Source organism: Etheostoma spectabile, chromosome 8 (assembly GCF_008692095.1).
Source record: "Etheostoma spectabile isolate EspeVRDwgs_2016 chromosome 8, UIUC_Espe_1.0, whole genome shotgun sequence".
Lineage (NCBI taxonomy): Eukaryota > Metazoa > Chordata > Actinopteri > Perciformes > Percidae > Etheostoma > Etheostoma spectabile.
This window is the reverse complement of record NC_045740.1, coordinates 21,711,343-21,724,558: the sequence shown is the minus strand read 5'-3', so window position 1 is coordinate 21,724,558 and position 13,216 is coordinate 21,711,343. Positions and strand designations below refer to the sequence as shown.

Here is a 13,216-nt window from a genome sequence, read left to right as displayed (position 1 = left end):
GATTAGGAAATGCATTTATTTTGTAATCTGTTGTGTCTCTGCACTGGTAGCCTTTTTCCATAAGTTAAACAGCATCTATCTTTCTGTCAGAGAGAGGCCACCTGGCTGAGGTGAGCCTGCAGATTGATGTGAGGGAGATAAAGGTGACACAGAAGTGTTTCCAGCTGAGGATCAATGTATTGTGGTAAAAAAAAAAAATGCTTTTTTGGGGTAGGCTGTTGGATTCTGTACATGTATACTGTACATGTTTGCAACTGTGCTTTGGGGTCGAGCTTGTTTTTTTTTGTATGTTTTTTTTCTCCAAAAATCAGCTGCCTGCATCAGGTGTCAGGAGTTGACTGTTGGGATCCCACCAAAGGAAGGGTATAAATACAGGACGTGTTGAGACAGACAGGAGCAATCCCGCTGCATGAAGCCACAACTCCTGGTAACAGATGCTCCAAGCTGTGACAGACTCTTGCATAGACAGTACACGTAGTGTGCACGGGGCCTGGCTCCAGGGCTTCCCTTGTGCTCCCATGCAAAGAGTAGCCCCAGGGGAGCTGACGCCAGCTGAGACTGAAAAACAAGGTAAGAGCCCAGCTGACACACATGCATTCAGGCTCAGCTGTTTGTCTCAAAGGAGAGTTCAGCATGTCAAGTACGCAGAGAGCTAGGAAATGAAGGAGTACTGGCAGATATCAGCCTCCCAGGGAGAAAACGCAGAGAGAAGACCGAAAGATGGGTAGACAAAAGAGACTAGAGTGTGTGCACCATAGGTGTGCAACGGTAAGACTGTTTTACTGATTTATTGTCTGAAATTGAAATGGAGCCTAGATAATATGGTGGGAGATGAAATATGGTGTGTCAATGCAGCATTGATCTTACTTGTGCTAATAGCATCAAGAGCACTTGCCTGTTGAAATACAACTCTTTGATGTAACAATGTTGTGTTTGGAATAATTATTTATGATCTTTATTCAATATGATGGTTTCTTGTTTAGTAAGCTTCCTGTATTTTAAATTTCTTTCCCGCTGCATTTAAAATGCCAGTCATAGGCTCCCGGGACTCCAATTCTCTTTCCAGCCAAGAAAATGACTAATATAAATGATTGACAGCATTGCAGCGATAAGGTTGCCCATTTAGCAAACTCGCTGTGTCAAAGGAAAAAATCCACAATGGCTCCCTGAGCGATGGGATTGGAGATGAGAGAAATGAAGATTTTTGCGCTGTATCGATCCCCCAATGCTTGTCTCATGCATTTTACACAAGATCAAAATGCCACTTCTGTTATAATACAGCACTCTGGGATGGGGCTCACTACTCTCTGTTCAGTTGGATTTCAGGGAACTTGGTGCATTAATTCAACAGGAATCAAGTAAAGCTTTTAGATGGTGTCATGGGCTTAACGCTGAGAAGGCATCGGGGATATCCAAGCATTTGAACCTTCAAATCTGTTCTCCTGCATCCACAGCCATGTATCTCACGGACAGCTGAAATTATTTTCTCACTTTTGTGATGCTCTCTCCTCTCCTCTCCTCCCCTCTCCTCCCCTCTCCTCCAGGATCTAATTTCTAAGTCGCGTAATGGCGGAGGAGAGCCTGGAGACAGATGGCCCCAGATCCTCCATGCCGGCTGAGCTCCACCATCCCCACTCTGAGTACTCTAAGTGGAAGTTTAAACTGTTCCGGGTGAAGTCCATGGAAAAGGCCCCTTTGCCCAGTGAAGCACAGCCTGAGAAAGGAGCCTTGTTAGGGATCTCACATCATGCAGCTCCAAATATAGAGTCAGGTAATGCTGTAAGTCCAGGGAGTGTTATGAAATTGTGCCTCGGGGGAAAAAGCAAGGAAAATGTGGAGGGCCCCGGCTGGAGGGTAGATATGAAGCTACAGGAGATGGACACCCACATGAACAACCTCAGGTGATAAAATGTCACTATACTATATTACTGTAAATTCCCTATATAACACGAATTTTATTTAAAGCATTTGACTTTTTTTTTGTCTATGAAGGTGCTTGTGCCGTCTCTGTGGAATGACCCTGAGAAAAGTCAAAGGACCAGTGCACGATGTTGGCGGGGATCTGGATGAGATCAGCAAAGGTGCCTGCGTAAAATGGGCTGCAAGTTTACAAGCTGGCCAGAGGTCATCCTCAAAGTCTTCAAAGTGGACGTGACAGAGGACACAGAGTCTGTCCAACCTCTTCTCTTCTGCCATCGTTGCTGGGTGGTTGCCATGCGCGGAGGCGGCTTCTGCAGCTTCTCCAGAACGAGAGTCCCGGAATGGAAACCCCACACTTCCCCCTGTCATATTTGCTCACCCAGGAAACCTTCATTCCAGCGGACTAGAAGGAAGAGGCGAAAAGCCATTCCCAAAGCCCAGAGCCTGGCAAAAAGGACCAGGTGGGACCACAGCGACATCATTGCCGTGGGTGAGAGGAGGGCTCTGAGACCATTCGGAGACCATCATCATGCTCCTGTGCTCCAGGCATGTAGGAAAACCAGCATCCAGAGAGAGCAATGGGTGAGGAACATCACCCACTGCCAGAAGGACCATGTGAATACCAAGCTGATCTCTGAGAAGCTTCCCGTGGACTTCCTCTTTTCTTTCACCTGCCTGGTGTGTGACCACCTGCTCTCTGATCCAGTCCAGTCCCCCTGTGGGCACCTCTTCTGCCGCAGCTGTATTCTAAAATATAACCACGTTCTGGGACTCACTGCCCGGCCTGCAACTTGTCCTGCGCCCCTGATGATCTCAGCCCACCCACCAAAGCCTTCTTATCAGCCCTACATTCCCTGCCTCTGCTCTGCCCTAGGAGTGGCTGTGGCAAGCAAGTAAGGCTAGACTCATTCAAAGCTCATTGTCTGGGCCATGAGCTGGATGGGCAGGACACAAAGCAGCAGTCATCAGAAATTGACAACTCCCTGCAAGCCAATAAAGGGGGAAGACCCCGTCAGCACCTGCTGTCGCTTACCCGTCGTGCCCAGAAGCATCGGCTGAGGGATATGAAGAACCAGGTGAGGGCGTTTGCAGACAAAGAGGAAGGTGGCGACCTGAAGTCTGTGTGTCAGGCTCTGTTTCTGCTTGCACTGAGGTCTGCGAATGAACACCGGCAAGCAGATGAGCTAGAGGCACTGATGCAAGGTAATAAGCTATTTTCATTTTTTAGTTTAATCAACATATAACCCTCCGTAGCCAAGAAAAAGGGACACAAACAAATAAAAATGATGATAGTGTTTGCTCATTAATATTTCTACCTGCCTCTGAAGTCATCTCATAAATAGCAATGAATTGAAAAGTTCACTATTGAAGAGGAAGAGGTTTTGTCTGATTTTGATTGAAAAAACATTTCATTATTGCCCATCTCTGTTTATTGAACAACCGCTGCTGCACGCTCAACACCTCCCTGATTCTCTCCCACACACATTCCCTGCCTGCTTGTCCGTCAGTCTCTCAGTCTCACACTCCCTTTAATGCACAATAACAACTCTTGTGAAGGGGCTGTTAGAATCAAAACAACATCAGCAGCTCTTATGTCTGCAAATTACACAGACAGCACCATCCTCCTCTCTGGGGAATAGAAGCCAGCTGGTGTCTGTTTTCATCTGCAGCCAATACATCACTTTTGCCAGCTTCACTGACTCACCCTCTGTCCCCTTATAACATTTGGAAATTAGGAAATATTGGATTCTGTAATCATGGGCTTGTGGGCTTTTGACAATGATACATTCACATTTGGGTGGTAAATTTGTGATTTTCTCAGTCTCGTAGTATAAATGACTCTAAATGCGAGATATCAAATGAGGAAATGTTGGATACTGCAGTTCCTTTTAAGCACTAGAAATGGGCTTCCAGTTTGGGATTAAATAACTCTTTCCATGTCTAAATCCTATCCTCTCGCCTTCTTTTTTCTTTTTCTTTTTCTTTTTACTTTGCCTGCTTCTGTCTCTCTCTAAAACTTTTTCTCATTCCATTTCTCTCTCTCTCTCTGCAGGCAGAGGCATTGGGTTGCATCCTGCTGTGTGTCTGGCCATTCGGGTCAACACTTTCCTGAGCTGCAGCCAGTATCACAAGATGTACCGGACTGTTAAAGCCACCAGTGGCCGCCAGATCTTTCAGCCCCTGCACACCCTGCGAGCTGCAGAGAAGGAGCTTCTCCCTGGCTTTCACGAGTTTGAATGGCAGCCCGCTCTCAAGAATGTGTCTACATCTTGCAATGTTGGCATTATTAATGGAGTCTCTGGATGGGCTTCCTCGGTGGATGACTTCCCAGCTGACACCATCACTCGGCGGTTTCGTTACGATGTGGCACTGGTGTCCGCGTTAAAGGATCTGGAGGAGGACATCATGGAAGGGCTGAGAGAGAGTGGGATGGAAGACAGTGCTTGCACCTCAGGCTTCAGTGTCATGATCAAGGAATCCTGTGATGGCATGGGCGATGTCAGCGAGAAGCACGGTGGAGGACCAGCTGTTCCTGAGAAGGCTGTACGTTTTTCTATCACTATTATGTCTGTCTCTGTCATGGCAGAGGAGGAGGAGAAAGAGGTAACCATCTTCACTGAGCCAAAACCAAACTCAGAACTGTCCTGTAAGCCCCTTTGCCTGATGTTTGTAGATGAGTCAGACCATGAGACGCTGACAGCTGTCCTGGGGCCTATAGTTGCAGAGCGTAATGCAATGAAAGAGAGCAGGCTCATCATATCCATGGGTGGACTACCTCGCTCCTTTCGCTTTCACTTCAGAGGCACGGGATATGATGAGAAGATGGTGCGTGAGATGGAGGGCCTCGAGGCCTCAGGATCCTCCTATGTGTGCACTCTTTGTGACTCCACTCGGGCAGAGGCCTCTGAAAACATGGTGCTACATTCCGTCACCCGCAGTCATGAAGAGAACCTAGATCGGTACGAAATATGGAGAACCAACCCTTTTTCTGAGTCTGTAGATGAGCTGCGAGACAGAGTCAAGGGGGTCTCTGCCAAGCCCTTCATGGAGACCCATTCCACGCTGGATGCATTGCACTGTGACATTGGCAATGCCACTGAGTTCTACAAAATCTTCCAGGATGAGATCGGAGAGGTGTACAAAAAGGTCAACCCCAGTCGGGAGGAACGGCGCAGCTGGAGGGCCGCCCTGGATAAACAGCTGAGGAAGAAGTTGAAGCTGAGACCGGTGATGAGGATGAATGGCAACTATGCCCGGCGGCTAATGACCCAAGAGGCTGTGGAGGTGGTGTGTGAGCTGGTGCCCTCAGAGGAGAGGAGGGAGGCCCTGAGGGAGCTTATAAGGCTCTACCTCCAGATGAAGCCTGTGTGGCGCTCCTCCTGCCCGGCCAAGGAGTGCCCCGACCAGCTGTGTCGCTACAGCTTCAACTCCCAGCGCTTTGCTGACATTCTCTCCACTACATTTAAATATAGGTATGATGGAAAGATAACCAATTACCTGCACAAGACCCTGGCGCATGTGCCAGAAATCATAGAGAGAGATGGATCCATAGGAGCTTGGGCCAGCGAAGGGAACGAGTCGGCCAACAAACTGTTCAGGCGTTTCCGGAAGATGAACGCACGCCAGTCGAAGGCCTTTGAGCTGGAGGATGTGTTGAAACATCACTGGCTCTACACGTCCAAGCTCTTGCAGAAGTTTATGGAAGCTCACAAGGACTCTGCCAAAGCTCTGCAAGCTACCATTGACCCAGTACAGAGCCAGGATTATGAGGACATGTCTCTGGAAATGAATGACTTTTGATTTTGATTTTACAGCAATGTGAACCTTGAGTAACATTGCATTGCTTTCAAGATAGTTGTATAATATTTTCATTGCCTCCATCAAATATGGACTTGTTTACAAAAGTACTTTCTATATTCATTCATTGTAATTTAAAATAATGGGGAATGGAGCTTATGGACTTAAAGCCATGATTTTCTACATTTTTGTTTTAGATTATGTTGCAATTGAAGTGTCTTTGGGCAAAGTTAAACCCTCATCTTTTATTGTTGTAACTTTACAAAATGCATTTCCCATTGAATAACAAATTTCTTGCACAACAGAATAAATTCTAAAATTTGATGGACAAGAAAATTATTCTCACACCACATTTTTACTTGTACTTGTGCTGCCTTGTTGTTGTTGCTTTGTTAGCTGTTGGTCACCACAGTGCAAAGATGGGGACACAGACGAACACAGAACACAGGTTTATATTTCACCTGCTCTTTGCAGGAAAGTTCTTATTTTTTATCTTCACCATCTGTGAAATATGGCACAGTTTATTGTATTGCAAGGATATGACACATTTACGAATTTAATGGAGAGAATATCTATGGAAACAGATGAAAGTGCTGTAAGTCATTGCGTGAAATTGTGTTAAGAAGACCACATTTGTGGCGACTGTATTAATATATCATTTGAGCTGAAACAAAATGCAATCACAGAGACCCAAATGTGTTTTGTTTCATGAGTGCCCTCTGAAAAAGATTACTTTATTGTTTTATCGTGGGATCCCTGAGGGCCAGAATGGATGCCAGGTCACTTTGAACCAATTTTTATCTCTTTTAGTTTTTGCACAGTGGAGGATAGATGATTCAAATTCGAATTCTTCACATAAAATAAAGCATATACTGACCTTTTTGTTGATACCATAAAAATACAGTATGGTCCATTACGAAGCCTAATTCCCCGTGGACTCTCCAGCAGGCAGGGATTTGTCTGTAGTTCTGTTTATAACCTGGCTCTTTTTCTGCTGATATTTCTTCATTGCCACGGGTTGACAGAGGAGAGGGATGAGCGGGAGCTAGAAACTGATTTGTTGGCGACTTTATTTGTTTGATTGATTGATTACATTATCTTTATTTGTGCCCTCACCATTTTGAATTGTGACAGGCAATTTTGTTTTCCTGTTTGACTGAAAGTTTGATTTTATTTTACTGTCATAGTTTAACCAAGTGACAGCTGTGAAATATTCACATTTCATTCCATAGTTGTCTTTTTGTCTCCTACAATGCTATCACATTTTAGAGTGCAACTTGTCTTTTTATTTGTTTTGTTGCCATAATGAATTGCATTTCCAAAGTAATGGATGATGGATGACTCACAGAATTTTTTTTTTAACCCTGGATTTCCTCATTTTCTGTTTCCACATTACACTAAATATCCAGTAAACTGTTTGCTGGGGTTGCTGAAGACTTTCAGTGGGGATTTTTTTCTGCTGTATTTTCACTGAAGCAGTCAACTTACCATCCTTTTGACCAGTTACCTGAGTTAAAGTTACCTTTTTTTGCCTTGTTTCCTCTAAAGAATAAATAAAGACATAATGTGACTTGATCTTCTGGTTGTTTCTTATTTAACTTTATTTTACATTGCGTTTGTGTTCTAACATTGAAGAATTCATAGTTTGATCCTGCAAGACAGCACTCGTAACTGCTTATTTTTACTGTGTAAAAAATACAAAATAGCAATGAACTGTCATACAGCGAATGAAAACACACACTAGAAACACTGCATGGAGATGTGCTCAAACATTGAGATTGTGAAAGCTCTTTAAAAGGATATGGAGCAATAAAGAGCTTTAGGTTCAGGATGTTTATTCAGGTTGCCTTTTAATTAATTACTGATGTTACTGATTACAGATTTGTACATAAATGTCATTTTGGTATTTTTATTATTATTTATTTATTGATCATGATTAAAAAAAACTATTTAGGTAGATTTGGCTTTGGTTGCCAATGTTAGGAAGTGTTAATTCAATTCCATTATTTTCATTATTATTATTTTGGTCCATGATGGAATACTACTGCAAACTTAAAAACTAGAAACATTGATATGTCAAGATTTTCTGACTCATAAAAAGTTTTAAGAAACACATTAGAAATAAACAGGTATGAGGGCAGAATCTTGTTTATTGTTGTTTTAATTTAGAACAGATCAGCATATTGGGTATTTTTCATTCAGTAATCATCATTTGAATGGTAAAAAGAAATCTAACAAGAATTCAGCTCCATTTGGCCATGGAAGGAAGTGTTAAGAAATAAAGATGAATACAAAATTACAATCAACTGTTATACAGATGGCAAAACACAAACTAGAAACGTTTCAGACACAGACTTGCTAAAATATTCCATGACAATTATAATAAGGATGCACTTGTATTGTTTATTATCTTCACAAAATGTTAGACTGAACATGCTGAATACACACAGGATTCTTTTTTTGAAGATCATTTTTGGGGATTTTCCACCTTTATTTGATAGGACAGCTAAGTGAGAAAGGGGGAAGACATGCAGGAAATCATCACAGCTCAGATTCAAACCCTGGACCTCTGCATCAAGGCATAAACCTCAAAGTACACGTGCACCTGCTCTACCCACTGATCCAACCAGGCCACACACACACACAGCGTTTTTAACAGTGATCGAGCCACATCATAAACTGGATTCAGTCGAAAAGCCTCCTGAAAAAGCTTTTTTTGGCAGGGGACATCTTGATTGTCGGAGGAGTTTTCCTGTCCTTAACTTTCATGGCGATACGCTTCAGAGACATGACCTGTCGAGGTGGGGTCATCTCCTGGTAGGGCAGGCCTCCGTGGTCATGGCAGAAGTACTTTTTGCTTCCCTGAGAGAGCCGGAGCAGCAGGGTCTCAGACAGCTCCATGCACTGGGCATGGACCCAGTGTCCCCCTTCCCCTCTGGAGCAGAAGATCATGGCTGGCCGGTGGAGCTCAGTGGAGTAGTAGGGCTCCCACGTGTTGGGGTCCACCTGACAGCCCAGGCAGCATTTGATCCAGTAGCTGGTTTGGGATTCGTCCTCCTCATCCTCCTCATTGTAATTACCCTCTTCTCCATCACTGCTGTCCTCCAGTTCATGCGGCTCACGACCAAAGTAGAGCTCCTCAGAGTCTTCGAGAGGAGTGGAAGTCATCGAATTCTGTTGGCTCCTGGCTGCAGCCCTGGGTCACATCCTTCTCTTTGGAGTCTCCCTCGGTCTGGAAGCTCACCTGATAGAAGTAATGCATGTCCGCTTGGGACGGCCTTCCCTCAGTAGGTACAGCAAGTAGGATGCTTCCCTCCCCAGCACTGCCTCCAAACCAAGTCCGACTATGGATGATATCTGGGATCCACTTAGGTGCCTCTAAGGTCTCAAAGTGGATCCCTTTCTCATTCAGAATCACAGTGCTGCACTCCATCCTCTTCTGAGAGTCTGACTGATACCCACCTAAGATGATATATCTGTGGCTAGGACCTGTACGGCTGATTATGGCACTGGAGATGGATATGCCAGTTTCGAGAGTCTCACAGGAAAGCAAGGGGCTGCCCTGCAGGAGCTCAACACGCAGGCGGACGAGTCGAGGGAGGCGGGAGTCAGAGGTGAGCGAGTGACCCCCGAGGAAGTAGACACAGTCCTCTCTGGCAAGGGCCAAATGGAAAGACTGTCCGTCGCTGAGCTCAGGTAAAGTGTGTGCAGAGGAGCAACCAAACTCCAAGTCAAACAGGAACACCTGGGGGGGACAGTCGACCACGCTATTCCAGCTCTCTGTGGTCCGCTCTCCCGCAGGCATGTAGGATCTCCCACCAAACAATACACAAGCTGTCTTCCCATGGCTTTGAACCATGCTCATGGTGTGGCCGTATCTCGCCCCTGGCACTTCTCCCACTAGTTCTTTCTCTTTGCAGCACAGGGTCAGTTTACGATTGCAGCCCCGGCTATCCATGGTCAGCAGGTACAGACTCGATGAGATCTCGTTATTTGGGGTGCGACCACCGTGGATGAGATAACTCTCCGGAAGCCCGTCGTAGGGGTCGAGGCGGCAAACAGCTGGGCAACGTAATGGAGGAAGGTAGCATGAGTCATTGGAGAAAGAGATGGCCCTCAACTTCATCTCACCACATTTAATGCGAACGCCAAACACGCCCGTAGGACATGAGCGCTTTGGCCAACCTTTCTGGCCAAACAGGAGAACTTCCCCATCGAGCTGCAGCAGAGAGAAGCCGGGCTGGATAAGGCCTGCACAGTTCACTGGAGTTAATGGTTGCAGGGTCATTTTCCGCCAGCTGCCTGCGTCAAAACACAGGAACACAAACATATGTCAGTCAGCTGTTGATTGTTTTCATTCAGGGAGGCAGCGTTTTTGCTTCCTGTTTATACAGTAACACCTGGAGGATCATAATCCACATAATCCAGACCCCAAACAGGGGCATGCAGCCTCTCTGCAAGACACTCTCTTTTTAAATTGCCGAGGATGGAGTACATAAGTGCTACATGTATACAGTAATACAATAAAGGAATGGTAATTATGGTAAAAAACTAAAACTAATACTATTACTTATTATTATTTTAATATTAAAAAAATAGTTATAATTAAAAAATCTAGATTTTAAACTAGACTTTTCTAAGACTCATTTTGCCAGGATGGGACATTTTGGGGATGGAAAGCACAATAACCGTGACACACCTACCAACACTACCAATGCTGAGGTTAACATACAGCTTACAGTGTGCTGGATGATGCTGCTGTTGCTAGTGTTTGGCAACACAAAGTAGCACAGCGTGACTGAGTCTTCAAGTCAAACATCAGCAACAGTCATGCGTCCATAAGTAAGGAAAGATTACTTCTTCATGGGTTGTCATTATTATTTTCAACCACGCACAAAACCTCATATTTAAATTTTCTATCTTTGAATCACAACCTCACAGGGTGTACTTTAATGCAGCATGAGACACAAACAAACACTGTCTGTCACTTTCTGGGAATGTCACAGTACTCATTAATACACATTTTCTGGTGTCAATACTGTTACAAAATGATTGGACGGCGGCCCTGTGTTCATTAGCTATTGGTAATGGGGATTCTACATTTTTAAATGAAGATAAATAAAAACTAAATGACCAATTTAATGAATGATATAATATCTCTTAATAATGAATTCGATTTTAGAGTTAAGATACGTTATTTGTCCACAATTACTTCAAATGACTTGTATAACAATAGAATGTCATTTTTCATTTTTTTCTACTAAAAATTTGCTACTAAAAATGTGTCATTTTTAGTAGCTTTAACAGCAATATTGATACTGCTGTGGACAGTGTAAGTGACTTCAACACAGACAGTGTCACTGTACAAGAGTAACAGTAGCATGACATTGATTTAACAAGCCTGAGAACTTTTCAGAATCATAGTTTTTTTTAGTTTGCTTACCTTACGGCCAGGGCCAGGATGCCGCGCTCAATTTAGTGTGAATCTGAAGATAAACCTAAAAGGGACTTTATGTAGCCAAACTTTGACAAAGGCAGACGGAGAGATGGAGAGACAGAGAGAGAGAGAGAGAGAGTTTGTGAAGCTTCGTTGATTCACAAACACTTCCAGATCTTGAGGTTAACAGTCTGTGACTGCTGCTCACTGGCAGGTGTGCTGCCTGAATGCATTTAGTGTATCACTTCAAAGGTATCACTGGATATCAGTTATAGCAGAGAAGCTACAACAGCCTCTCGTCTGTTTAAACAAACCTAACCGCTTTAATTCCTTAAAATACCTTTAAAAATATAGTGTCTGTTTTATTTGCTCTCCAGAGAATCCAAAAGAAAATAGGACATGCTGCTTTGCTCTGGTTTAACACATTTTAAGAAATTGCATTCATTCACATTAAATAAATAAATTGTGTTACACACGTCCAAAACTAGCTTCAATTGTGTAATACCTAAATATTGAAACTAACGTTCATAAAGAAATCATGCTGGAAACGTGACCTGCATTGTGGAGGAAATGCAGGATGACAAAATGTCAGTAGTAAGTAGTTCAACGTCGTGACTATTACTTTTTTTTTTTATTGGTGTAACAAGACACACCTCTAGTGTGAATCTTTTGGCAAGAGGTTGGAAGCAGACAATAGAGATGGATGGAAAACCACTGTGTGTGTGTGTCTGTGTGTGTGTGTGTGTGTGTGGTGTGTGTGTGTGTGTTTTGTGTGTGTTTGTTCTCTGTGAAATTAAGTCTATCAGACAAACTTTAACTTGTTATAGCTGTTAATGTTATTTCTGGAAGAAAACACTCTATAATAGCAATGTTTGGGGGAAATACCCTTATTCATATTTAATCTTGGTTACTACATTAACAGATGCAAATAGCATTTTAATTGCGTTTAGTTTACTGATATGCTTTCAACATTATTTTGGAAATTGAGCATTTGAAATTCCTTAAATCATTTAATTTATGACCTGTGGCCAAACCATTTTCCAATTCCCAGATAATGAACTTCATGTAAATGATTGAAATGATGTTTCTAGTTAATTCACCAATGCTAGGGCTGTTAATTCACACAATTAATCTGGAGCTGACTACATGTGGTAATCACTTCTTCTTTTTTTTACTATGATGCAGCATATGACCCCCCCACCCTCCCCACCCCCCACCATCACCACGTTGTATTCAGAAAAATAAGTCAAGAGCAACCATTTCAATTGTGAAAATAGAAGTATTTATTGAAGCCTTGCTTCATGAGAGAATGTTTCCTCTCAAACGTACAGCCTTCACATTTTGACCTTTGCGACTGTAGCATCAATTAAAATCTTTGTTTTTTGGATATGACGTGCTTCCTTTCCCTTTATTTTCCTTGTGCTTTGCCTCTTCCTGTTTCCTCATGCTTATTCTTTTTAAATAAAATGATCTGATCTTTTATAGTCTGCCAGACTGCTCTCATAGCTTGTTAAAAAAAAGCCCAATACACAGTTTAACAAATATAGCTATTAGTTGGCAGACTATACATAAACACACTCCTTCAACACTGAATGACATGCTGTACGCAGGGAGTGTGAGTCATTTTTTCACGCATTATCATACTATGATGCTGTTTTGTGAAGGGAGGGTAAAAGACACATAATTCTTCAACAATGATGAATACATCCTAGCAGCTGGTTAGGTGTATATGTCTCCACTTTAAAGATTCAACCTACTGTAGGTAAAAGCAGATCCCCTATGTGAGTGACACACACATGCCTAAACACAGAGAGAAAAACTGAGCTGGAAGCAGATGTCAACCCACTTATTAGCATAATGTTTTTGTGCACTGAGCGGCTGAGAGAAAACTTGAGGAGTGTGCAAAACAAAGGCAGAAACCACAAGTGCCTGGAAGACCGTTACAGCATGAAAACACAAAACAGCAGAGCACCTGTGTGTCTAAACTGATGCTTACAGCGCTGAGTGGAAGAGAAAAAATTATTTACTAGAGAGGATATAACACATGATTTCAGATATTAG

At 43.3% G+C, this 13,216-nt stretch overlaps 2 protein-coding genes across 2 annotated transcripts; one reads left to right on the top strand and one right to left on the bottom strand.

The window, feature by feature from the left end:
* The first annotated feature begins 422 nt into the window (after positions 1–422).
* On the top strand, positions 423–7,164 carry rag1 (recombination activating 1). Its single transcript, XM_032523615.1, is given in 6 exon segments — positions 423–570; positions 1,560–1,901; positions 1,993–2,081; positions 2,084–2,689; positions 2,692–3,123; positions 3,974–7,164. Coding segments are annotated over 5 exon segments (3,210 nt in total). The 5' UTR covers positions 423–570; positions 1,560–1,566; the 3' UTR covers positions 5,722–7,164.
* Positions 7,165–8,373: 1,209 nt separating this feature from the next.
* rag2 (recombination activating gene 2) lies at positions 8,374–11,302 on the bottom strand. The gene is given in 3 exon segments (XM_032523623.1): positions 8,374–8,880; positions 8,882–10,020; positions 11,162–11,302. Coding segments are annotated over 2 exon segments (1,602 nt in total). The 5' UTR covers positions 10,007–10,020; positions 11,162–11,302; the 3' UTR covers positions 8,374–8,403.
* Positions 11,303–13,216: the final 1,914 nt, after the last annotated feature.